This window comes from Ostrinia nubilalis, chromosome 16 (genome assembly GCF_963855985.1).
Source record: "Ostrinia nubilalis chromosome 16, ilOstNubi1.1, whole genome shotgun sequence".
In the NCBI taxonomy this organism is placed as follows: Eukaryota; Metazoa; Arthropoda; class Insecta; order Lepidoptera; family Crambidae; genus Ostrinia; species Ostrinia nubilalis.
Genome location: NC_087103.1, coordinates 1,941,131 through 1,966,526, shown reverse-complemented (window position 1 = coordinate 1,966,526; position 25,396 = coordinate 1,941,131). Strand labels below are relative to the sequence as shown.

Genomic DNA, 25,396 nt, shown 5'->3' with positions numbered 1-25,396 from the left:
TGGACTCCAATGCTTCTCGAACGATGTTTAGATATTGATTCGATTCGATGTAACGAACGGGGTTGGTGACCCCCACCATTGCCCCCACCACTGCAGCTCTACCCTGAGGCTCTACCCCATGCAAGTTGCACCATGGGTGACCATGGTTTGACCCAGATCACGGAATATTCGTCGGAATATTCCTTTTTTTTGTGTTTTGTGGTTCCGTAAAGACAATGGACAATCTAGTCTATTCGGGTTCTTTGACTTTGTCAATCACTTACCAGCATTATCCCCTCGTACTTCCATTTTATTTACTATTACCTTCCTACTTCTTCCATCGCTCGCCATATTCTTCAAGACTTTCAAGAGTAAGTTTACCTAGTAAACTCCGGGTGGTTGACTGGTAGAAGTCCTTCCATTAAGTCCGGCTTCATGCAAAAAAGTTTCAAGATTGATTAAGGGGCTTAGATTATTTTATTAATCTAAGTTAAGGGGTAAGATTAAGAAGGCAGATTCTTAACTTGCTATTGTTTGCAGGTTAAAAATAAGTATAGGTACCTACAGCCTACAGTTTGATTAGCTTGCAATAGGTAACTAGGTGACTTTCTCGCAATAATTTGTAGAAATAGGCAGAATAGGTAGTTTAGTTTTGCATTTGAGTAGTAATAAAATATGTGCTTTCGTAAGTCGATTTTTTAGTTCAGTTAGGAGAAGAGTTTTCCCTGAGTTATTCATTATGTACCTACCTATCTATGTAGACGTCAATTTACAAGAAAATACCCAATTACAACATCAAAGGACATTTTCCTTACATTAATGCGAATAGGTAAAAGGCCCATTCGTCACCCCGAACTACAGTCTGATATTCGTCGTTTCTCTCACTCAAGATCATTTCTCTCACTCAAGAGAATTTTTAGGTCAGATAGTTTGACTTGTTCCTTCCAAGCGACTTCCAGGAGTACCAGGGGTACGCCCATGCTTCCCCCTGGGTACGCCCACCCATGCCTGCCTGACTGGACTGCACCGTTGACGTTTTAGAATGCTCTATTTTGATGTTTTATGAAAAGTGAAAACCCTAATTATAAATACCTAGCTAATAAGTTAACGAGTGCTGTTTACTACAAAAAAAAATATATATCTGTGGGTGTCCCATTAATCCCATTTTTTAAAATCTGAAATATCATGTAACGAAACGCAGAACTTTCGTCATGTGTCAAACTTTTTGATTAAAGATAACAAAACGCTTTGTCTGTCAAAGATGGAAGCTTGGCGTCTTGTGTAAAATTAGACATTCTTGGTTGATTTTTGTATTTATTTAATACCACGATATTTAGAGGATATTCAGGCAAATTAAAGAGAAGAAGATAAGTAGAATTTCATTTCTAAACAAATGCCTTTAATTGTGATTTAATGGAACTCATCATAGACTGTTTTCAAATAGTTTTTAGATGCAGAAATTCTATGATTTTATAGCTCTATCTGTTACCGCGAACCTACAAAATAAGTTTTCCGATTATTTTTATGAATGACTTAGTTATTAAATACAGCATGGAGCAAGTGAAAGTGTGTAGAATTTGTCTTATTATGGACGTAAAAATGTATGACTTGCGGTTACATCCTCTGGACTATTATTCAAAATCAATAAAAGTAAGTAAATGGTAAACAAAGTTTTTTTAGTTTTAAAAATATTAATTTGAGCTATTATGAAATTTAATTACACTAACTACTAATTAATAAGTAGTAATTGGGCTTGCCTATATTATCCAGTAAATTGTTATAAAATAATTTGCAATAATTTATTTCCAGACCTTGACTTCAATGGATCTTCCGCCTTACGCTTGTTTCGAATGTGCCGCGTTGATCACAAAGACCTACCATTTCAGAGAGAAATGTATGTGGGGTCAAACAGCTCTTTACAACATTATCAATTCCATTGGCATGGTAAGTAATAAGTTACCTACATGATAAAAATTACAACTATTTTAGACAGCATGTAAGCTTCTAATGATAATTTTGCAATAATAATAAAAATAAGTTTCTCATTTATGGTGAATTATTAAATAACTTTTTTTTATTCAAACAATATTTTTTTCCTCGTTACAGGTAACAGAACGAAGCGTAAAACAACTTAATAGACATGAATTAAATTTAGTTTCTAGTCTTTCATGTCAAAGTATTTGTATGGATAATACAATAAATATAGCGAGTGAAGAGTCGGAGTTATTAGCTATAAAACATGAACTGACTAATGAAGATGCAGTGGATGATGAACAAAAGTATAATTTGGACTTAGGTTTCTTCAAGCATGAGATCAGTGGTGATGATATCAGATTCTCCAGTGATGATGATGATGAACCATTGGTGTTACACAAAAGAAATAAACAAAAGGCCACCAAAAGCAAAGGGAAGAAAAAGAAAGCAGATAAACAAATACTTGAAGTGGATTTAGAAGATAGTGCTGAATTTGAGGTAAATAATTAAGCTTAGAAATAAAAAAAATAAATAAGTACTTATAATAATAGAGATATAATATACTTTCATTAATATAGATAGTAGTGTAAAATGTCCAAGGATATTTATTTATTTATTAAAGTTCCATGCACATACCCTTTTATCTGTATTCAACAGTAATATCTTATGGATATTATTAAACTTAATTTCATCATTTTGAGATTTCTTCCAGCAATAGGTAGGTAGGCTATCTTTATTCTAGGTTTGCTAGGATCTATCTCAAAATTAAAATTAATTAAAATTCATTCAGTTAATTAGATTTGCAAATGCAACTTTCTACAAATTACTTGACTTCCCCCAAAACTGATCATCCATATTTTTAACCAACTTCAAAAAAGGTGGAGGTGGTTAATTCTTCTGAAGTTCTTTATTTAACAATCACCAATAATTGCTTCTTCTCAGTTACCGCTTGACGATCAACTAGATCCACCACCAGAGTCACCATTGCCTCGGTCGAGGGGTCGCCCCAAGAAGGATCCATCCAAAATTAAGCCTAAAGCGGCACGCGGACGGCGAACTGCTAACACAGGCGGGGTGCCGGGAGATGATAGCAACATGGAGGAGTACGTCAACATTATCACGCTCTCCGTAAGTGTAATGATACTAGTCGCATCACAGATGCGTCGGTCGAGCGGTCGCCCTAAGAAGGATCCATCCAAAATTAAGCCTAAAGCGGCGCGCGGTCGGTCGAGCGGTCGACCTAGGAAGGATCTTTCAGCCAAAGTGAAAGCTAAAGCGGCGCGCGGACGGCGAACTGCTAACACAGGCGGGGTGCCGGGAGATGACAGCAACATGAGGGAGTACGTCAACATCATCACGCTCTCCGTAAGTCTAAATAATGACTCAAAGGTGACTGACTGACTGACATAGTGATCTATCACCGCACAGCCCAAACCACTGGACGGATCGGGCTGAAATTTGGCATGCAGGTAGATGTTATGACGTAGGCATCCGCTAAGATTTTACGAAACTCCACCCCTAAGGGGTTAAAACGGGATCCACGCGTACGAAGTCGCGGGCGGCCGCTAGTGTAATAATACAGTGGTAACACCGTTGCTTCGGTCGAGAGATCGCCCTAGGAAGGATCCATCCAAAATTAAACCAAAAGCGGCGCGCGGACGGCGAACGGCTAACACAGGCGGGGTGCCGAGAAATGATAGCAGCATGGAGGAGTACGTCAACATCAGCACGCTCTCCGTAAGTGTAATAATACAGTGGCAACACCGTTGCGTCGGTCGAGGGGTCGCCCTAGGAAGGATCCATCCAAAATTAAGCCTAAAGCGGCGCGCGTTCGGCGGACTGCTAACACAGGCGATGCCGGGATATGATAGCACTATGGAGGAGTATGTCAACATCATCACGCTCTCCGTAAGTGTAATGACGTAGCGGCAATCATTATGGCATACCTGGAGTCCGAAATCCGGCGGGAGAGGTGAACCCTTGTTCTAGATTCGATTTCCAGTTGTATGTAATGTTGTAATGTTGTTGTATGTAACATAATGTAAAAATAACTATTGTGTATTTTTAGTTTGGCCAGGATTTGAAGATTTGAATCAACCAATTTGACCAAAAGAGCAGATTACATGGTCTTTTATTCTCGGTTTAATTACAGTTACTATGCTAAATTGAGCTCTGTGTTAATTGAGGTTAGAGATCATTTCCTTTTACAGCCCACTAGATTCACTACTCACTAGCGTGGGACGTCCACCCACAAGGTGGACCGACGACCTGATAAAGGTAGCGAAGGCGCTGGATGCAGGCCGCTACCAACCGTGCGATGTGGAAGTCATTGGGGGAGGCCTATGTTCAGCAGTGGACGTCCTGTGGCTGAAATGATCACTAGAGACTCTAATGTACCATTTATTTCCAGAGAGAAGAACAGTTTCAGGAGATAGAAAACCGCAAGACCTCGTCCAACTATCTGAACTCGGTGTTCAAGTGCGAGCATTGCTACAAGGGCTTCATAGACGGCAAGGCTTGGAAGCATCACCTGTCGCGACACGAGCCCGTGAGTATACGACGTACACGCTTATACCTATTATACTATACTGGCAGATAGGTCGTGGTAGGTAATTTTAATCCTTCAAGGCCCGCGAATCTAGACACAATAGATAATCAATTGTTATGACATTAATGAATGCCGTCTGGGACTCAAGCGGTTAACAGCTGCAAGACTTGGTAAAACGCAAGACTTTTTTTTTGTTTTTTTCTGGCACGCACGGCTTGTGCACTTGCCAATGACGAGGTGTAAAGGTTGGGAAACGGATTTTAAAGGAAAATAACCGGGAAGAGCGAAAATTTTGAAGGATCAGGCAGGTAGGTGATATTATTTACAGGATATTTAACTAATCATATCTATGTACAGATAGACAGAAAATATTTTTATGACATAAAAAGGATAAAATACATATAGCCGTATCAGGCTATATTTTAATAACATAAATATTAATAAACATAGATATACATTTATCGTTCTACTATCTAACGCTGTGTGCAAGTGCGAGCATTAGCCACGCCTAACGTCTACTACTGGCAGATAGATATCAAGTCACGTGATAGGTCATCTTAACAGCTGCAAGAGATAGAGAAAGCATCACCTGTCGCGGCACGAGCCTGTGAGTATACGTCATTAGATCTAGCCACGCCTACTGCTGGCAGATAGATAGCAGGTCACGTGATAGGTCCTCTAACAGCTGCAAGAGATAGTAAACCGCAAGACCTTGTCCAACTATCTGAACTCGGTGTTCAAGTGCGAGCATTGCTACAAGGGCTTCATAGACGGCACGGCCTGAATGCATCACCTGTCGCGACACTAGCCCGTGAGTATACAACGTCGTGATAGGTCCTTTTAACAGCTGCAAGACTTGGTAAAACGCAAGACTTCGTTCTACTATCTAACGCTGTGTTCAAGTGCGAGCATTAGCCACGCCTAACGTCTACTACTGCCAGATAGATAACAAGTCACGGGATAGGTCCTCTTAACAGCTGCAAGAGATAGAGAAAGCATCACCTGTCGCGGCACGAGCCCGTGAGTATACGTCATTAGATCTAACCACGCCTACTGCTGGCAGATAGATAGCAGGTCACGTGATAGGTCCTCTAACAGCTGCAAGAGATAGTAAACCGCAAGACCTTGTCCATCTATCTGAACTCGGTGTTCAAGTGCGAGCATAGTTAGTAGTATACGTCATTCGATCTAGCCACGCCTACTACTACGGTAGAACTGGCAGAGCAGCAACTGTCAAATAAGTAGGAGAGGTCAACTGATAGGTCTTCCAATTTACCAATATCGCATCTTTCAATGGGGTATATCTCATTACATTATTAGAAAGCTAATAATAAACATTGCAATCGAGGGAATTCGATATTGTAAATACCTACCTACTTTAAACCCTCCAGTTAAATTCGTCGCTGTTTCCAAGACAATCAGCTATCCTCCTGGACTATTCAACCATCACTGGTTGGGTAATTGGCGGGAAATTATAGATCCTTGCTGTACAGGTGTACAAGAGACGAAAAGCATTAGTTCCGTAGATCTTAGAGAGGAGGGAGGAGTCACGTTTCGAATCGTTTTAGCCCGCACTGTACAATATACATATGTATAATGTTTTCCCCAACAGAAACCAGGTGACGTGGAGTGCGAGATTTGCAAATTCCGCTTCAAGAGCAAGCGCCACCTGTCCAAACACGTGGCCCTTCACGAGAAGAAATACGCCTGCAAGGCCTGCCCCTACGTCTCCAAGTGCACGTGAGTTCTGTTTTGTACGCTACATTGAACATTGTGTATCCTATGACATGGGAATAAGGTGCAGATTACATGCTATTTGTGCGAGATTTGATAATCCTACTTTAAGAACAAGCGCCTTCTACGAGAAGAAATACGCCTGCAAGGCCTGCCCCTACGTCTCCAAGTGCACGTGAGTTCTGTTCTGTACGCTACATTGAACATTGTGTGTCCTATGCCATGGGAATAAGGTGCAGATTTCATGCTATTTGTGCGAGATTTGCTAAACCTAGAAGAAATACGCATGCAAGGCCTGCCCTGCGTCTTGCAAGTGCACTTGAGTTCTGTTTGAACATTATGTGTACCTTATTCCACGGGAATAAGGAGTATATTTAACGTTACTTTGACAGCATATACGCTCACCTATAGATCAAACGCATTAATCATTAGTATAGAGAAGTGGGCGTGGCTTCTCGTAAGTTTCTAGTTTGTGGTACCGAAGTTTACACGTACAAGTTGGTGACGAGAGTTAAATATGTTTTTTTTAATTGTAGTGTCATCTTTTCAGAACTCAAGCGAAACAGCATCAAAGATGGCACAAAGGCGTCACGTACAAATGTCAGCACTGCGATGAAATATTGTCGTAAGTTACCTAGTATTTTTATATAACCGTATTGTTTTATAATCTGTAAATAATCCATTCTTGAAACTTTGAGAAGTCCTGAATCTTGACAAAATAGGATCGTTTGTTGTGAAAATCCTTGGGGGAGGCCTTTGCTAGTCCTTTCTTAAACGAATCCATTCGTGCCAGTTCCTAGATCGGTCTTTTCCTTGGAGTTTTTCTGGACGGCAACATGCCGAAATAATGATTAGTAGTATCGCACTTACCACACTTTACACTAGGTGGACAAGATAAAACTATAAAACATCAAGCAGGCCGTTACGAACCGGCCAATCTGAAAATCACCAATGATTTCTAGCTTGACCAGTTCATAGCGGCCTGCATCCTGCCGAACATAAGGTCACCCATGTTCAGCAGTGGACTTCTTGTGGCTGAAATGACGGTTACCACACTTCTTACTTAAGGCTTCGCCAGATAGAACGCGTACTTACACGGCGTAGAGCGTTAACCTAACGTTCCGCTATAGCGCCGAATCGTATTGGTAAAATGTAGAATCCGGCGTCACACCATGCTAACGCCTCGACAGAGCGTTGCGCTTAGCGCTGGCGCTCTGTTTGACGGTATTTTACTATCCGTTCGCTTTAAGTTTGCCGCTGGCGATATGGCGTATGGACCGACGACATCGTAAAGATAGCGAGAAGCGCTGGACGCAGGCCGCTACCAATCGATCAACATGGAAAGCATTGGGGGAGGCCTATGTTCAGCAGTGGACGTCCTATGGCTGAAATGATGATGACGATGATATGACGTCACTCGAAGGGAAGCGTCTATAACCTTATCAAACTGGCCGGGGGTGCCAACTGTTAAGTATAAAAACGATAGCCCTCATTGAGATTCTCTGGTAAGGATCCCCCTGAACTTGGGGGCCCCGGGGCACTGCCCCGCCTTGCCTCTTAATAGCTACACCTCTGATTCACGCTAACAAATATTTGTGGTCCAGCAAATGGACGTCGTACCTGAGCCACGTGCGGCTGAAGCACCCGTCGGAGTTCATCTGCGGCTCGTGCGGGTACTCCTTCGTCAGCCGGCTCGGGCTCAGCATGCACCGCACCATGATGCACAAGGACGCCGTGAGTTGTAACATTTGTGGTCGAGCGAGTGGACGTCGTACCAGGCCTGTTCATCTCCGCGAGTTTACATCGAAAACAAAACACGCACGATGGCCCACCTACAGGATACTATTCGACAAGGCCTCACATACGAGCGAACATTGACTCACGCACGCGTATTCTTGTGTATGATGGAAGAAAATAAAGAAAATAGTGTACTAAATACTGTGCAGTATTTAACTGCCTAAATAGGTAATAATAAAAACACAGAATGTACTTTTTTAAGTTGCCTCAAGAAGCTGAGAGGTAAATAAGTAGTTAATATTATTCATGATAATTCATGCTAAATCATGTATTTCCTCCGCCATTTTCCGCAGTTTGGCACCTCACGTCACATCATTTTACCGAAGTCAGCCGTCAGTCAATAGCTTCGGCGCAGTGCCGATCACTGACGTTTGTCAACAAAATGGTGCTTGACTCTTGAGACAGGCTAAATTACACCACATTGTTAATGACATTGAGCATACATTTTTTTAAATACCTTCGCGAAGTAAAACTTCTGTACGTAGTACTTATTATTATTCTGTGGTCGTACCTGAGCCACGTGCGGCTGAAGCACCCGTCGGAGTTCATCTGCGGCTCGTGCGGGTACTCCTTCGTCAGCCGGCTCGGGCTCAGCATGCACCGCACCATGATGCACAAGGACGCCGTGAGTTGTAACACTTGTGGTCGAGCGAGTGGACGTCGTACCAGGCCTGTTCATCTCCGCGAGTTTACATCGAAAACAAAACACGCACGATGGCCCACCAGCAGGATACTATTCGACAAGGCCTCACATACGAGCGAACATTGACTCACGCACGCGTATTCTTGTGTATGATGGAAGAAAATAAAGAAAATAGTGTACTAAATACTGTGCAGTATTTAACTGCCTAAATAGGTAATAATAAAAACACAGAATGTACTTTTTTAAGTTGCCTCAAGAAGCTGAGAGGTAAATAAGTAGTTAATATTATTCATGATAATTCATGCTAAATCATGTATTTCCTCCGCCATTTTCCGCAGTTTGGCACCTCACGTCACATCATTTTACCGAAGTCAGCCGTCAGTCAATAGCTTCGGCGCAGTGCCGATCACTGACGTTTGTCAACAAAATGGTGCTTGACTCTTGAGACAGGCTAAATTACACCACATTGTTAATGACATTGAGCATACATTTTTTTAAATACCTTCGCGAAGTAAAACTTCTGTACGTAGTACTTATTATTATTCTGTGGTCGTACCTGAGCCACGTGCGGCTGAAGCACCCGTCGGAGTTCATCTGCGGCTCGTGCGGGTACTCCTTCGTCAGCCGGCTCGGGCTCAGCATGCACCGCACCATGATGCACAAGGACGCCGTGAGTTGTAACACTTGTGGTCGAGCGAGTGGACGTCGTACCAGGCCTGTTCATCTCCGCGAGTTTACATCGAAAACAAAACACGCACGATGGCCCACCAGCAGGATACTATTCGACAAGGCCTCACATACGAGCGAACATTGACTCACGCACGCGTATTCTTGTGTATGATGGAAGAAAATAAAGAAAATAGTGTACTAAATACTGTGCAGTATTTAACTGCCTAAATAGGTAATAATAAAAACACAGAATGTACTTTTTTAAGTTGCCTCAAGAAGCTGAGAGGTAAATAAGTAGTTAATATTATTCATGATAATTCATGCTAAATCATGTACTTCCTCCGCCATTTTCCGCAGTTTGGCACTACACGTCACATCATTTTTCCGAAGTCAGCCCTATAGCTTCGGCGCAGTGCCGATCACTGACGTTTGTCAACAAAATGGTGCTTGACTCTTGAGACAGGCTAAATTACACCATATTGTTAATGACATTGAGCATACATTTTTTTAAATACCTTCGCGAAGTAAAACTTCTGTACGTAGTACTTATTATTATTCTGTGGTCGTACCTGAGCCACGTGCGGCTGAAGCACCCGTCGGAGTTTATCTGCGGCTCGTGCGGGTACTCCTTCGTCAGCCGGCTCGGGCTCAGCATGCACCGCACCATGATGCACAAGGACGCCGTGAGTTAGAACATTTCATTGGACCTTAAGCCAAGGGGATAAAGTTCAGAATATGTTGGGAACTTTATTCCCACTGCTACGAGTATATTATTATTACTTACTCATTTCCTGCCTACAACCCGACCGAGCTAACTGCGAACCTCCCTGAAATGCGACGGACACCCTGTATATTTGAAGAATAGACCTGTTCAGTAGGCCTAAGATGCGCGCCGCGATAAGCGGTTATCACGCCATTTTATCGATTTTGCCCATACATTTTGACGTCGATAAAAGTTATCACGGCGTGCATCTTAGGCCTACAGGTGTTCCGCTCGATTTTTTTTTATCCACAACGAGGAGCTCTTGGCCTGTATCTCACCTGATGGTAAGTGATGATCAGGCCGAAGGTGGTAGCGAGCTTCACCCGGAATCCTCAACCACGGAGGAACTGGCTATCTTACCTCTAACTGCCGGAATACAACAATGCTGTTAACATTGTTGTTAGGGCGACAGACTTAGGTAAGATGGTGGTAGCTAGCCAGGCGGACTTAGAACAAGCCCTACCTACCAAACCGAACAGAAATTTGAGGCGTGAAAATGTGATCGAAGTGATCGATTTTAACATCGAACTAGACTCGACTTGCGACCATCTGAACTTAGCCTAAGACAGTCTTTGGTAGTTAAGGCCGGGTAGCAGAGAAAATGGCGAAAATGAGGTTTTCATTTATCATTTTTGAGGTACTAAACAGTAAAATTAAAGGCTAAGATTTTTATTGGGCATAGTCGAGGATATTTTCTAGGGCAATTAACGGATGGAAACACGATTTGATGATGTTGACTCGATAGAATAAATTCCCAAAGTTACCTCTATTCGTTTTCTATTTATGGTTTTATTTTTAAAATAAGCGATTTGAGATTCTAAATCTTTTACTAAACTAAAGTTCAGAAATAACTTGAGGGCTTTTAACGGATGAAATTTTTATATTGCGTCTTATTTAGTTACTATGTTAAAAAATGTGGAAAAAATCGTCCATGACGGCTTGGACAATCTCAATCAGTCGCGCGGTGGCGCTTACGGAGGACGGACGCGTGTCAGTTTTATGGCCGTGACAGTTCGCGATTTGTCAATATTTTTGACAATGATGACTTTGATGAGTCACAGTATAATAATATCAGTGCTACTGGAGAAAGCTAAAATTTTTGATAATTAAGAATTATCAATTTTGTCTACCTATTGAAATTTAAATCGTTCGCATTCTTTTAAACGAAGACTCTACTCATGATAGGTACATAGTACATTCCTCAAATATGAGACAAAACCAATGAGTTAAAATTACATTTTAATAGTACCTACATACAATCGTCTTTACACTCTTTAGAAGACACTGACACTGATACAAATAAATAATAAAAAAATAGATCAATGGGTCAAATATAGGGGCAGCTGCACGTCACTGAAAGACGATTCTGTTTACTCGGCATCTGGGCTGGAGAACATGAACCCTTGTTTGCAGATGCAGATGTAAATGGAGTTATAACTGGACAAATTTTACATGAAATGTGTAACAGAAATCAGTTAAAAGACACATACATGGAATACCAATAAGGTTGCGGAGGGAAAGCTACCTATATAAACTAGCGGCCGCCCGCGACTTCGTTCGCGTAGACCTCGTTTTACCCCCGTTAGATATCATGTTGATAGATGGCATTTCACGGCTTTCCCCAAATGAATATTTACGAACGTCATACAGTAGTTTGTCCAGCGCTGTAGATTTTAACCAATGACGATAGGTAGATGGCGCTTTTTAGACACGTCTTATTTATTTATTTAAATTTATTTGTCACATATCGTCATAAGTGTTAGCCTATATGTTAATCTGGGTTATAAACAATAATACTGTAAAGTTTCAACAAAATCCGTTCAGTAGTTTTTGCGTGAAAGAGTAACAAACATCCAGACATCCAAACTTTCGCCTTTATAATATTAGTAGGAAGTAGGATATTTCACAATCCAAACTAATATTTTACTATTTAGTTTAGCATTTACTTACCTACAGTAAATATTAGTTTGGATTGTGAAATGTTTAAAATAAAAAAAAAGAATAAAACAAAATAGGGTTTCAAATTACCTATCTTTATCTAATTTATAAAGAGGTAAAGTTTGTGTGTTTGTATATTTGTTAAATTGTAAGGGATAATCTCGGGATCTGCTGAACCGATTTTAAAAAATCTTTCACCAATAGAAAGCCACATTATATTATTATCTGAGTGTAATAGGTTATCATCATCAACAGCCCTTTACAGTCCACTGCTGGACTATGAGCCTCCTCCACTATAGTGGAGGGTTTTGCCATAATCTCCACGCTTGACAGGCGGGTTGGAGATCGCAGTTTAAAAGATTGATGTTTTTCAGAGAGCGCTGCTGCCCATTCTCTGTTTGATGTGTAGTCCCTAAGTCGCCTCTTACGACACCCGCGGGAAGAGTAGGGGTTGGTGACAAATGTATTCTACTCTGCCGTCACCACACGGCTAACGGTAATAGGTTATATAAAATAAAAACCGAAAAATACTACGCGGGCGAAGCGGCGGGCGGAAAGCTAGTTTATTTATAATTATGTACGAGCATAATAATTATTAAAGTCTAAGTCAAACATTCTTTATTTGTTTGGACCTATATTAACGAGAGATTACAAGGCGTCAAATATTTAAAGAAAAAAATTAAAAACTATTATAAAGCTCAATTTTGCTCTCATGGAGCCTTTACCTACTCTGACAAATCAAGACTTAAAGAAGAAACTAATAATAAAACTATTTAACTGTCCTGCAATGAAAAGCTTGATCGGGTACAACACCTCAAGTTATTTTAGAACTTGATTTCATTAAAAGACTCTGGATATCAAATCGCTTAGGTATCTAAAGTCAAACGATTCTGAAATGTCAAGTGGCATAAAGTTGGAACTAATAAATAACCCATTAAGATAGTAACGCCCTCCTGTCAATGACATACCTGGAACGTTAGAGTATTAGACAACTAGTAAAAATGCTTTGTCCTAAATGACTGACGGATATCGTAGAGACCTGAAAGTTGGAAGGTGTGTTCTTTGTATGACGTAGGCATCCGATTTTCCGAAATGGGGTCATGAAATGAAGTGGGTGAAAAAAGGGGGCAAAGATTGTATGGGACAGTGATTCTTTGGTTTAATCTACTTAAAATTTTGCTTAACAATTCCTTAATATTATAATTCATGACAAACGTGTGAAAGGGGTAGAAAGTTATTTTGGGAGTTATTTGCGTCGAAGTTGATATCAATACTAGATACTTACTGCTTTTGATTTAATTACTTTTTATTTTTACAAGTGTTTGAAAACTCCATGTCAGATTGCAATCAATGTCAAGTGAAATCTCAAATTGAAATGTCTCAATCTCAATGAGGAGGCTCTGCATTTATTCCTAGAATTCCCCTAACACCGTCAAATTACCCTTTCGAATTCAAGACAGTGCAGTTTCCCATCAAAATCTGCTTCGTAATGACTACAGGGTGTTAGGTAAATGGGTATATGAGCCGACACTAGCCCATGTTAACATGGGCATATAAATGGTATGGTGAAGTCAGAAAATTGATATCTTCATTTTAATTATTTTAATTTTCATACAAATCGGATTTTAAAAAATTTATTTTGTATGAAAATTAAAAAAAATAAAATGACAATATCAAATTTCTAACTTCACCATACCATTTATATGCCCATGTTAACATGGGCTAGTGTCGGCTCATATACCCATTTACCTAACACCCTGTATAAACAAAGCTCAAAGTCAAACTCTAGCAACCTCTGCATAAACTCCTATGAGTGCTCAGAGCGGGTGCCTGCGCCAGGTAACCGCGTGTGATGCTCATAGTGATTTTCGATACAGAGCCCCGTAATACGTTGTACATAAATTATGGAAAGAAAACACCCAGACCAATACAAACAAATATGTATGCAATTTTAGTATGATATTTTAATTTATTAATAAACAAAAAGACTGAACAAAATTGATGCGTGTACTGATTAATGTAATTAACCACATGCAAAGTTTCGTGAATTGCAACAACTATAATTTATTATCCAAGCTCTAAATAATCGCTACTACGAGTAACTGATCATAAAATGTTTTTCTGATGAACTGATCATTAAATGACCTACCGATAGGTCGGGTGACGTAATCTTGAAATTCTTTTGAACTTCCGGAAGGTCGGGTGATGCTACGCCTCTTTGAACCGTGTTTACTTTGGCAGTTATATTTTATATTTATTCGATTCTAAAATATATTCCCAAAAATTCTGAAAGGTTGAAAAAAAAATTCTTTGCATCACTTGGATATGATTTGTATTAGAAAGTGTTGTGAGTGTGACGCTTGAACGGAAGGAAGTCAACCTAACCTAACCAACTGGTATTTTTATACTGTGTAGCTGGGAGAGCTCTTTGGCGCGCTGTCTTCGGCGAAGTATTGCGCGCGCAGATTTTGACAGCGTGAAATACCTACTTTAGCAGAAATACCAAGCCTTAAAAACAGGATTCAGGATTCTCTCCCTCGCACTCACCCGCTCACCTCTCCGCGTTCGCCCTGACCGTATCAGAGCGTCAATGTGACGTCATGGCTGCCAGGTGCGCAGTTAACTTAACCGGGTTGTAAACTTCAATTGCTCATTTAACATGTTTCTACAGATACCATATAATTTGACAGGAACCAGAAGAAGCTGAAGGTGATAGCACTGAAGGCGGTTACTGTGCGCTTTGTGATGTCAAATTCTCGTCAATGGAGGCCTACCGCCGGCACATGGTCACCTCGGCCAAGCACACGCAGGACCAGGACTTTAAGTAAGTAGTAGTAGAGATCAATTTAGCATGACATGTGAATTTAAGCTGATTTTTATGAAATTGTAGTAACGGCATATCCTAACACGCTTTATGTAGGTACAAAGCGATAAGGTTGACACTAAACCGGGCCAATTGATCACACAATCAGAACTTCAAATACGGAAACATAGATCTGCTTTAGTGGGAAATTACTTCAAGTTCATTTCTCTTATGGCGTAATCCAGCTAATCTAATACCAGCTAGGAGTGACTTTCTTGAAAAGTCGTTAGCAGAAGCTGGATACTATTACCAGCCGGAGACAAGGTAAAATGGTCCTTATTGAGAGGGCTCTATTACGTCGACTCGTCACGGTCGTAACCAGCGGTTAACGCCATAATAGAAACTTTACGTCATATCCCGCTAAAGACTATGCTTTCATATTTGAAGTTCAGACTGACAGGAAAATGGCCTATCCATACCTACCGCCCGGGGATGGTTGGGTATGTGGGACTCGAACCCACTAAAAACCTGGGGTGTTCCCTCTGCCGCATAGTCGTCAGCGCCATGGGTACTAGAAACGACCAAGGCGCCTTCCGCGGACGTCCCGCCCTACACGGCGGGACCCAACACGCCCCCACTTAATGGGGGGCCATCCGGTGGTCTGCGCCTAGGCTAACCCCTGCTTGCTGTCCAGCAGCAGACTGCTACTGATTATGTAATGTATATTATGAACAAAATCGTCCCCCCAGGAACGGCTGTCGCGAGTGCGGCGAGACGTTCACCAGCGAGGAACAACTCCGCGCGCACCACCGCCGCCAACACGCGCGCAAGCGGCCCAAGAACTACGGCAAGAAGCCCTGCCCATTCACCTTCCCTACGCTCTGTCCTCACGTGAGTACACACGTGACAAACTCATCGTCCACTGCTGGACAAAAACCTAGAGCTTGTGGCGACATAGTCTATCGACACGCCACTACAGTCACCAACCAACAGATGGCGCTGACACCTACCTTCCGCGCCTACAAACGTGTATGGCGGTGACAGAGTTCTCTGCCTAACCGAGATGGTAATAACTGAACTGTGGTCCCCGAGCACAGCACCCGCTCGGAAGGAAGCGATCACATCTTAGGTTCCTTATTGGAGTATCTTCAAATACCACTCATTGTCTCAACTGAATGACGTCCACTGCGGAACAAAGGCCTCCCCCCAGCGCTCTGTCCGTATGTGAGTACACTCGTAACGAGCTCATCGTCTCAGCCACATGACGTCCACTGCTGGACAAAGGCCTCCACCTAAGAACGGCTGTGCGGCGAGATATTTAGCAACTACGTCCTGCCTTAGCGGCCATAAGCTCTGCGAGCTATGTGCCCCGCCCACTGCCACTTGATTTTAGCGATTCTGCGTTCTATGTCAGTCACTTCAGTTCTCTTGCGTATCTCCTCATTCTGATTCGATCTTACAGCGAAACTCCGAGCATAGCACGCGTTCCATCGCCCTTTGGGTGACCTTGAGCCTTCTTAATGAGGCCCATAATTATCGACTATTATGCTTAGTGCGAGTTTGCATTGAACGTCGTCGCTATAGGTTTAGCACTTATAGCCCGACCAGGAACATAAAAACCCTCGCCATGTTGCGGAAAACTAATGGTACTAATTTCTTTTAATGGCAACAGTAACTGAAAACTTCATTGACATGTCACCTTGCATGTCAGTCTATTGCTGTCAAAGTGTAAACAAACTTTATTTTAAATTTGCGCAATTGATTTTGTGAATTAAATTGCTAAAATCTTTTTATAGTCGTGAAAGAAAAGTGGTTCACAATGTGTTAAAGTATTTGTCGAAGAGAAATACTAAGGGTTCGGACAATATTTTCATTGAATAATGTTTCCGACAAAGGTTGTCAAATTGACTGACATGTTTATCGCATAGTACAGTCCACTATGAAAATTAGCTGTGGTTTGTTTCAACTACCTATTTTAAAATTTTTTGTCACTTTCTTAGTGTTGAATTTTATGGAATTGGGAAAGAAGTACCGAGTTTGAAGCGTTCATGAGCAAACATTGCAGTTGAATATTCAAGTTCTGAATTTGATTATTGATGAATAATAAAATAAATCCTACTAGCTCGATTGATGGTTTCATTTAATTTATTTAAACCAGGTTACCTATAATAACTTTTTTTCGTTAATTTATGAAAATATCAAATTAGCCCGTAATCCTGAATCCTGATACATAAAGTTAGCCATTAATTTAACACAGGTACGACTGTACTCAGTGTTGCACTATCAAATGCAATTGACGCGCCTCTATGCCAGGGTTTTTATGTTCCTGGTCAGGCTATAACTCAAAATAAATGTATTTGAACTCGTTCTGCCAACAGTGCCCGGAGACAATAGAGAATGCGCGGGACTACTGGTCGCACTTCAGGCGCGTGCACCCCGACCAGCCCTACCCCATCCAGAAGAACTACGTCTGCGACATCTGCGGGAAGAGCTTCCGGGTATGTGACCCAATGCCAGTCTTTATAAACCCGAAGACTATAATCCGGGTCTTTTCAAGGCAAGAGTGAATAGGTACTTACAATGAAGATATGTACCATCCTAGACTGCATCCCACTTAACATCAGGTGCGATTGTGGTCAAATACAGGTATTTGACATAAGGCAGGCCTTGTTATGCATAAGAAAAAAACCTGTAAAAAGAATCACGATTATTTGATATGTATTTTGCAAACACAAGATGTAACGTGACGTCATTACTTTTTTCGCCAACTGAATTGACTCATCATCATCATTTCAATGATTTACACATCGTTCGGTTGGTAGCGGCCTGCATTCAGCGCCTTCCTGATACCTTTATGAGGTCGTTGGTCCACCTTGTGGGCGAATTGACGATCTAAGTCATTTTCAGGGCAAGAATTTTGTGTAGGTAATTTTGGAGAAGTTGTGTATTCAATGGTGTTAACCACCCAAAACGAGTAGTGGGCGTTGCATGTTATGGGATATTTGTGACTTAAGGCCGTTCGTAGACATCCGTTTTTTCACCGGACAACGGACCGTCAAAAAACGGATATCCCTATGTCCGATGCATGTGCACACTTTCATTATAAACCATACACCACTACTAATTCAGGCGAAAAAATCGGGCCGTAGTCCTGCAAAAACCTATATTCTGATGTGCTGTCGACTGTTGTTCTCACTATCACGTAACCCTTTCGCAGGGCAACGCGTTCCTAACATACCACAAGCGGACGCACTCCGAAGAGCGCATGTACAAGTGTGCGCAGTGCCCGAAGGCCTTCTACAACCGCACCAACCTCCAGCTGCATGAGAAGACGCACTCCGACACGCGGCCCTATCCATGCTCCGTCTGCTTCAAGGCCTTCAAGGCCAAAGGCGCCCTGGACCGCCACTTTAGGGTAACTATACTGACACGACACTAAGCAGGCACTACGCATCCAAGCTGCGCTCTTACCCTGCTCCGTTTGCTTTGAGGTCTCACAGGCCAAGGGCGCCCTGGACCGCCACTTTAGGGTAACTATACTGACACAACACTGAGCAGGCACTACGCATCCAAGCTGCGCTCTTACCCTGCTCCGTTTGCTTTGAGATCTCACAGGCCAAGGGCGCCGTGCAGGGCCGGATTAACCTTCTCGGGGCCCCTAGGCACAGCTCGTTTCGGGCCCCCCTTTTTTGTCGTGGAGGAAATGCTTTATAGTATCGGGCTGTAACCTTAGACTTCCGCGACATCACCGGCGACATCTCGCCTACACGGCGGACCCTAAACGCCCCCCTTGTGGGGGTCCGACGGGAATGGCCCGAAACGCCAAGCCGTTCCGTCAGACGGAGGTGACAAGGGTGCCCCCGCACCCCCGGCCTGCTGGCCGCCACTTGGGGGCTGAGTAGAATGGTCGTACAACCGCCTTCTCCACTCCCTTCTCCGCCTGCGGAGCGATGAGGCGAGAGGATCGTTCTACCGCTCGCGCTCCGCTACCTCCTTCTGAAGGATGATCTCTTCGCAAAAGAAGGCGACCACCATCCAGCATCCTTCACTTCCCAGCATGGCGTTGACCAGGCTCGGAAGCGAAAGATCCCGGCCCACGACCGCAGTGAGGACACGGCGCTGCTCCTCCCAGCTTGTGTAGACCGCGAGGGTGTGCTGCACCGTGTCATCCGCCGCGCCGCATTTGTGGTACAGCGGGGATTCCTCTCGCCCGATCCTATGCAGGTACGAACCGAAGCAGCCATCGGTCAGCACCTGCGCCAGACGGAACGTGAGGAACCCGTGCGGTCGTTCCAACCATTGTCGTCCAGAGTGCGGCAGCCAAACTGCGCACGAGTCATGTCTTCCTTCCTGCGGGCGATCATGATCTCGCGCTCTTCCTGCCTGACGGCACCGCGCCGCTCCGGGGCCAGGCGCTTTCCACGCGCCTTCTGGTCTGCCATCTAGTGATAGATGACAGATAAGACCCCAGCTTCTAGCTCCCAAGAAGGAGTACCAGCGAGGACGCACGCCACAGCGTGCCTTACCGTGCGGTAGGTCCTTGCGACTTTCTGCGCTATGGCCCGCTGGAGCCTGCGCAGAAGGGCAGCATTCTCCCTCTTGTTGAGTGCGTCCGCCCAGATTGGGGCGACATACATCACCATGCTCCTCAGAACGCCGGCATAAAGTCGACGACACCTCGTTTGTGGCCCTTCCAAATTCGGGAGGGGCTAACTCAGTGCGCCAGCTGCCTTGAAGAGGCATGGCGCTAGCCCGTTGAAGTGTGGGCTAAAATGCCACCTCCCGTCAAGCGTGAGGCCCAGATATTTCATCTGGCCTTTGACGTCAATCCTAACGTCCTTAACCACAATGTGGGCGTCGGGAGGGGTGTGCTCGTGAGGCCCCGGTAAGAAGAGGGCCTCAGTCTTCTCCAGCGCGACTTTCAGGCCGAGGCGTCGTATTCTGTGACCGACTAATGTGCCGCCCGCCGACGCCAGCCGTGCCGCGGTCCCATATGTCTTCCCCCGAGCAGTGACCAGAGTGTCATCCGCATAGCATATGACACTCATGCCCGCGAGAAGGACGCCCCGGAGGAGCCAGTTGAAGCCTAGGTTCCACAAGAGTGGACCGAGCACCGAACCCTGCGAAACCCCGATGGCTACGCCGCGCCGTTTGAGCTGGCCGTCTCTGTCAATATACAGGACTTCGCGGGCCCGTAAGTAATCGGCCAGCAGCCCTCGAAGGTACTGAGGCACTCTGTGATGTTGAAGTGCCTCGAGTATGGTGGAATGAGGGATGGTATTGAAAGCGTTGGCTATATCGAATGATACAGTCAACACACCCTCACCCCTCTCCCTAGCCTCTGCAGTGAGGCTTTTTAGCCTCTGAAGGGCATCAACGGTCGACCTGTCATGTAAACCAAAGCAGTAATACGAATGTTACGAAAATGAATTAGTTTCCACAATATCGAAATATGACGATTGAATGTGTAAATCAAAATAAGGCGATGTTTTGAGGTGGTTTGAGTTTTGTTGCATAAAAATAATCTTTAACATTTTATTTTTTTTCATTTTTTAATCGGGAGTGCTGGGCCCCTGGTCATAGTGGGCCCCTAGGCACTGGCCTAAAGTGCCTTATGGATAATACGGCACTGGCGCCGTGGACCGCCACTTTAGGGTAACTATACTGACACGACACTGAGCAGGCACTACGCATCCAAGCTGTGCTCTTACCCTGCTCCGTCTGCTTCAAGGCCTTCAAGGCCAAGGGTGCCTTCGACCGCCACTTTAGGGTAACTATACTGACAGACACAACACTGAGCGTGCATCATGCATCCGAACTGGCTTCGAGGCCTCTAAGACCAAGGGGCCCTAGACAGCCACTTCAAGGTCACCAGGTCACGAGTTTCCAATGCAGGTCGTCCTATCGAATTTACCAGAAACAAATCGAAGACTAAGCCTACATTCCCCACGCCGCTCTGGCCAGAAGGGTTGAAGAAGATTAAACGGGACTATTCCCACCTCTCGTTCCCACCACTGCAACTCCTGTGTAGCCAGGATCTACAGCTTGACCGCCACAAAAACCCAACCAATGAAGATCAAGTTTGTCCCGGGGGAAAGTTAAACTGTGATTGGACCCGCAACGAAATTAATCAGAAGAACATAGGAGGAGTTCGAAATTAAGGTTCGACTTCCCTCCATTGAAGAAGATTAAGGTTCCCTTGGTTGCTTTGTACGACATCTACGGTAAGAATGTAACGCTCACCCATTTCGGCCCGGGCTTGGTGGTTAAACCCGTGCCAGACTGACGTTTTCCACGCGGCAATCACAAGTACTTGAAAAATAACATTACATTACAGAAATGTACACACGTTTAGTATATTTACCGCTTTAGATCACTACTCAAAAACATGTGTCTCACCGTTCATTGAGCATCATTTATTTCGCAAATTAATTTATAATTTCTATTGTAACTATCCATATCATCCATCTATGTACTTGTATTTGGCCTGGGCCCCATACCGGAGGTTGTCGTGGTTCATAAATTTAACTCCGTTTGATAAACATAGTACCGATTTCATTGTCAATATTAAGTAATTAAAAATATGTAAATTTGTAGCATGCATTTAATCAGGACCGGGTCAGCCAGACGTTTCCAAACAAATCCTCTCGCTACGCTGCACTGCAACCGAGAAGAAGTATTTTTATCATAATAGACGGAACTGCACTGTATCCGCATACAAAAGCATATTGTCTGCATATTTTGTCTGGATTTTCTTTACATTAGGTTCATTGTATAGCCTGACCAGGAACATAAAAACCCTGGCATAGAGGCGCGTCAATTTCATTTGATAGTGCAACACTGAGTACAGTCGTACCTGTGTTAAATTAATAGGCTAACTTTATGTATCAGGATTCAGGATTACGGGCTAATTTGATATTTTCCTAAATTAACGAAAAAATATTATTATAGGTAACCTGGTTTAAATAAATTAAATGAAACCATCAATCGAGCTAGTAGGGTTTATTTTATTATTCATCAATAATCAAATTCAGAACTTGAATATTCAACTGCAATGTTTGCTCATGAACGCTTCAAACTCGGTACTTCTTTCCCAATTCCATAAAATTCAACACTTAGAAAGTGACAATTTTTTTTTAAATTAGGTAGTTGAAACAAACCACAGCTAATTTTCATAGTGGACTGTACTATGCGATAAACATGTCAGTCAATTTGACAACCTTTGTCGGAAACATTATTCAATGAAAATATTATCCGAACCCTTACTATTTCTCTTCGACAAATACTTTAACACATTGTGAACCACTTTTCTTTCACGACTATAAAAAGATTATAGCAATTTAATTCACAAAATCAATTGCGCACATTTAAAATAAAGTTTGTTTACACTTTGACAGCAATAGACTGACATGCAAGGTGACATGTCAATGAAGTTTTCAGTTACTGTTGCCATTAAAAGAAATTAGTACCATTAGTTTTCCGCAACATGGCGAGGGTTTTTATGTTCCTGGTCGGGCTATAATAGTAGTTACTACCCAACATTGATGAAATAAAAAACGCGGCCATAACAGCGTATTACACTTGAAAATTTCGACGGGTTCTTCCAGTGTCTAAGTAGCTCAGTTGGAAGAGCAGTCGCCCGGCAAGCGAAAGGTCGTGGGTTTTCAAGTTGTTTATTTAAAAAAAAAATAGGTTCATTGTGCTGAATATACAGGGTGTTACTTTGCATTCTTGCCATATTTACAGAGGTAACTATATTACTGATACTGAACACAAATCCGTAAAAAAATAAAGACCGAAAAAAATTTTTTTTAATCTCAATTATTTTATTTTATCGACAATCTGTTAAGCACACCACTAATTATCGTAACGCATGCACATCACTTGTTGGCGATGGTGATGGAGACTTTTTTACTTTTTATTGTATTTTTAAATATCTATTGCAATCTATTGTCTTTAAAATGTCTTTTTGACACATTTGTAAAAAACTGAGAAATCCGTCAATCACAAATCACGTTATAAATAATACAAAAATGACTGAAGTGTATTCAAACAACGAATTAATTTAATCAAAATGGGGCTTAAAGTGTCTGCAAGACGTCTTGAGACGAAATGCTTGATGACGTACTCTTAGCGTTACACCAAATGCTCTACTACCAGCAAGATGGTGCTCCCCCACAATAAGGACGTCAAGTGCGCGAATAATACGTTTGGTGAACAGTGGATTGGACGAGGGGGTCCAGTAGCTTGGCCACCACGATCCTCGGACCTAACACCAATGGACTATTATTTTTGAAATGACTTGAAACGACTAGAAGAGATAAACAGTGTAAACGTGTCACATGAAAGGATTGTTTCAGCGAAACTGTGAGATAAAACGTTTATGTGTTGCGAAAACTAAAGCGAAATACCTACGCTTCGCCGTGCTAGACTGTGCCTTCATCAGAACGGAGGACACTTTGAACACTTGCTTCGTAGTACGTAACTTTGTAAGTAGGAACTTATGAATAAATAATTAATTGTGAATAAGGTGATATCATTTCATACTTAATTTGTTAATTTGCAAAATAGGGAACAATGTTATAATTAATTAAAACCCTAATCATTATTACGTATTTTTGACGGTCCTAAGCCCGTACAGTAGAAAGGAAAATCTGAAATCAACTGAATAGTATTTTAAAATAATTATTATGACTGGATAAAAAGGCTGGTACCCAGAGCCATAAAATAACAGATTAATAAGAACTAGGCCACGCCCACTAGGTGTATTCCACTTGCACCTGTAGAACGTGCGAGATGAAATTGGTTTTTTCCAATTTGTACTGAAAAACCAAATTTACTAAATACTTAGTGTACTTTCTTTATGGGAGTCTCTTGTTTATCTTAAATAATAGGTATTGTTCCCTACTTTTATCTCTGTGAATATGGCAAGAATGCAAAGTAACACGGTGTATAAGCACATTGTTTATTTCTAGCGTATTATGTTGTGATTGCCGCCTAATATGATAATAGGGCTGAAAACGTCAGGCTGGCCCGACTACTGCCCCTCTTACCACCGATACATTGCAAATGAAAGCGGTACACATGCTTCTCAAACAGCAGCACATCAAATACTGGCATCTATGCAGTTGTAATAGAGTCCAGTTTGTAAAAACCAGTAGATGTGCAGTTGGTTAGTATACCACGTCAGACTCCCAAGGACAGCCAGGGTAATCTCCTAGATGGGCCAGCCAGGGTAATTGTCCTCGTCCTACAGATGCACGAGAGGAAACTCGCGGATGCCCGGCCTTTCCCCTGCTCCGTCTGCTCCAAGGCGTTCAAGGACAACAGCGCTCTCGTGCGGCATTTCAGGGTAACTATTGGCAAACTGGGGACATTTCCCTTTAATAAGAATAAAAGTCATTTTTTTCACTGGGTCTTGTATAAATAGAACAATAGTGTAGCGCCGAAAATTACATCAGCTATGTTGACGTCACTATTTATCCTTAGATTTCATTGAACTTTTCTCTAAGGTCATTCTTTAGTGTGTTTCGAGCTTTGTCAGCGCCCTAGCATTCGTGTCCGATAAGTGTGAAAATGGACTACGCGACGCCAGCATTTTGTAGATCTTCCAGACATGACGACGCTATAAAGACGCTAGTGTGAGGAGGCCTTGAAAAAGGAATTTGCAAATTGAAAAAACGTTTCAACAACTTTTAGTTATAGTAATTCCATGGTATGCGTGTTTGTCTTGTTGGTTGTCCTAATAAATAAAATAAAAAATAAAATAAATAAAAATGTCAATATGAATATGTATTCAAAAGTTAGGGCCTTGCCACACTGGCGGATTACAAACGGGTTTCAAAGCGGAGCGGCGACGCGGCGAAGACGCTCCGCGTTGAAAACGCTTGCAATCCGCCAGTGTGGCAGCTCATTTACTGTTGATTGCGGGGCCCTGGGCACGTACTCAGAATGTCTAGTGAGAAATGGGGGCCTAATTTCAATGTCGTAATCTCTTTTTCAGATCCACACAGGCGAGAAGCCGTACGAGTGCGAAGTCTGCGGCAAAGGTTTCGGCCAGTCCAACAGCCGCAAGCTTCACGTGCTCACTGTGCACCTTAAGCAGCCCGCGCCCTACGTCAGCCGCGCGCGTCTGCAGCGTGGCAAGGGCAAGCCCGCCGACAAACCGCTCTACTAGCGCCGGCTGTCGGCACTCGCGCCGACTGTAGGCGAGGCCAGGCCGACAGCCGTCAGCCGCGCGCGCCTGCAGCGCGGCAAGGGCAAGCCCGCCGACAAGCCGCTCTACTAGCGCCGGCTGTCGGCACTCGCGCCGACTGTAGGCGAGGCCAGGCCGACAGCCGCCAGCTGCCCGCGCCCTACGTCAGCCGCGCGGCAAGGGCAAGCCCGCCGACAAGCCGCTCTACTAGCGCCGGCTGTCGGCACTCGCGCCGACTGTAGGCGAGGCCAGGCCGACAGCCGCCAGCTGCCCGCGCCCTACGTCAGCCGCGCGGCAAGGGCAAGCCCGCCGACAAGCCGCTCTACTAGCGCCGGCTGGCGGCACTCGCGCCG

At 43.2% G+C, this 25,396-nt stretch overlaps 3 protein-coding genes across 5 annotated transcripts; 2 read left to right on the top strand and 1 right to left on the bottom strand.

Moving 5' to 3' along the window:
* Positions 1 to 1,212: 1,212 nt before the first annotated feature.
* Positions 1,213 to 9,345, top strand: LOC135079081 (zinc finger protein 583-like). Of its 3 annotated transcripts, XM_063973688.1 has the most exons (8): positions 1,213 to 1,629; positions 1,789 to 1,923; positions 2,086 to 2,451; positions 2,896 to 3,081; positions 4,364 to 4,501; positions 6,114 to 6,241; positions 6,786 to 6,860; positions 7,840 to 8,681. In XM_063973688.1, exons 1-8 carry the CDS (start codon positions 1,504 to 1,506, stop codon positions 8,111 to 8,113), a joined length of 1,428 nt encoding a protein of 475 aa, XP_063829758.1. In that variant the 5' UTR covers positions 1,213 to 1,503; the 3' UTR covers positions 8,114 to 8,681. The 3 variants fall into 3 exon arrangements, with proteins under 3 accessions (XP_063829758.1, XP_063829760.1, XP_063829759.1); XM_063973690.1 differs by lacking the exons at positions 1,213 to 1,629; positions 1,789 to 1,923; positions 2,086 to 2,451; positions 2,896 to 3,081 and adding an exon at positions 3,242 to 3,318 and having other exon boundaries at positions 7,840 to 9,345; XM_063973689.1 differs by lacking the exons at positions 1,213 to 1,629; positions 1,789 to 1,923; positions 2,086 to 2,451; positions 2,896 to 3,081 and adding an exon at positions 3,824 to 3,861 and having other exon boundaries at positions 7,840 to 9,345.
* Positions 9,346 to 9,728: 383 nt separating this feature from the next.
* On the top strand, positions 9,729 to 25,052 carry LOC135079505 (zinc finger protein 69-like). Its single transcript, XM_063974161.1, has 7 exons — positions 9,729 to 10,027; positions 14,736 to 14,869; positions 15,598 to 15,739; positions 17,227 to 17,346; positions 18,066 to 18,378; positions 24,105 to 24,200; positions 24,852 to 25,052. Exons 1-5 carry the CDS (start codon positions 9,830 to 9,832, stop codon positions 18,285 to 18,287), a joined length of 816 nt encoding a protein of 271 aa, XP_063830231.1. The 5' UTR covers positions 9,729 to 9,829; the 3' UTR covers positions 18,288 to 18,378; positions 24,105 to 24,200; positions 24,852 to 25,052.
* LOC135079504 (uncharacterized) lies at positions 18,818 to 19,491 on the bottom strand. The gene is made up of 2 exons (XM_063974160.1): positions 19,375 to 19,491; positions 18,818 to 19,198 (listed from the first exon to the last, which is right to left on the bottom strand). The coding sequence occupies exons 1-2, from the start codon at positions 19,489 to 19,491 to the stop codon at positions 18,818 to 18,820; spliced, it is 498 nt and encodes a 165-aa protein (XP_063830230.1).
* Positions 25,053 to 25,396: the final 344 nt, after the last annotated feature.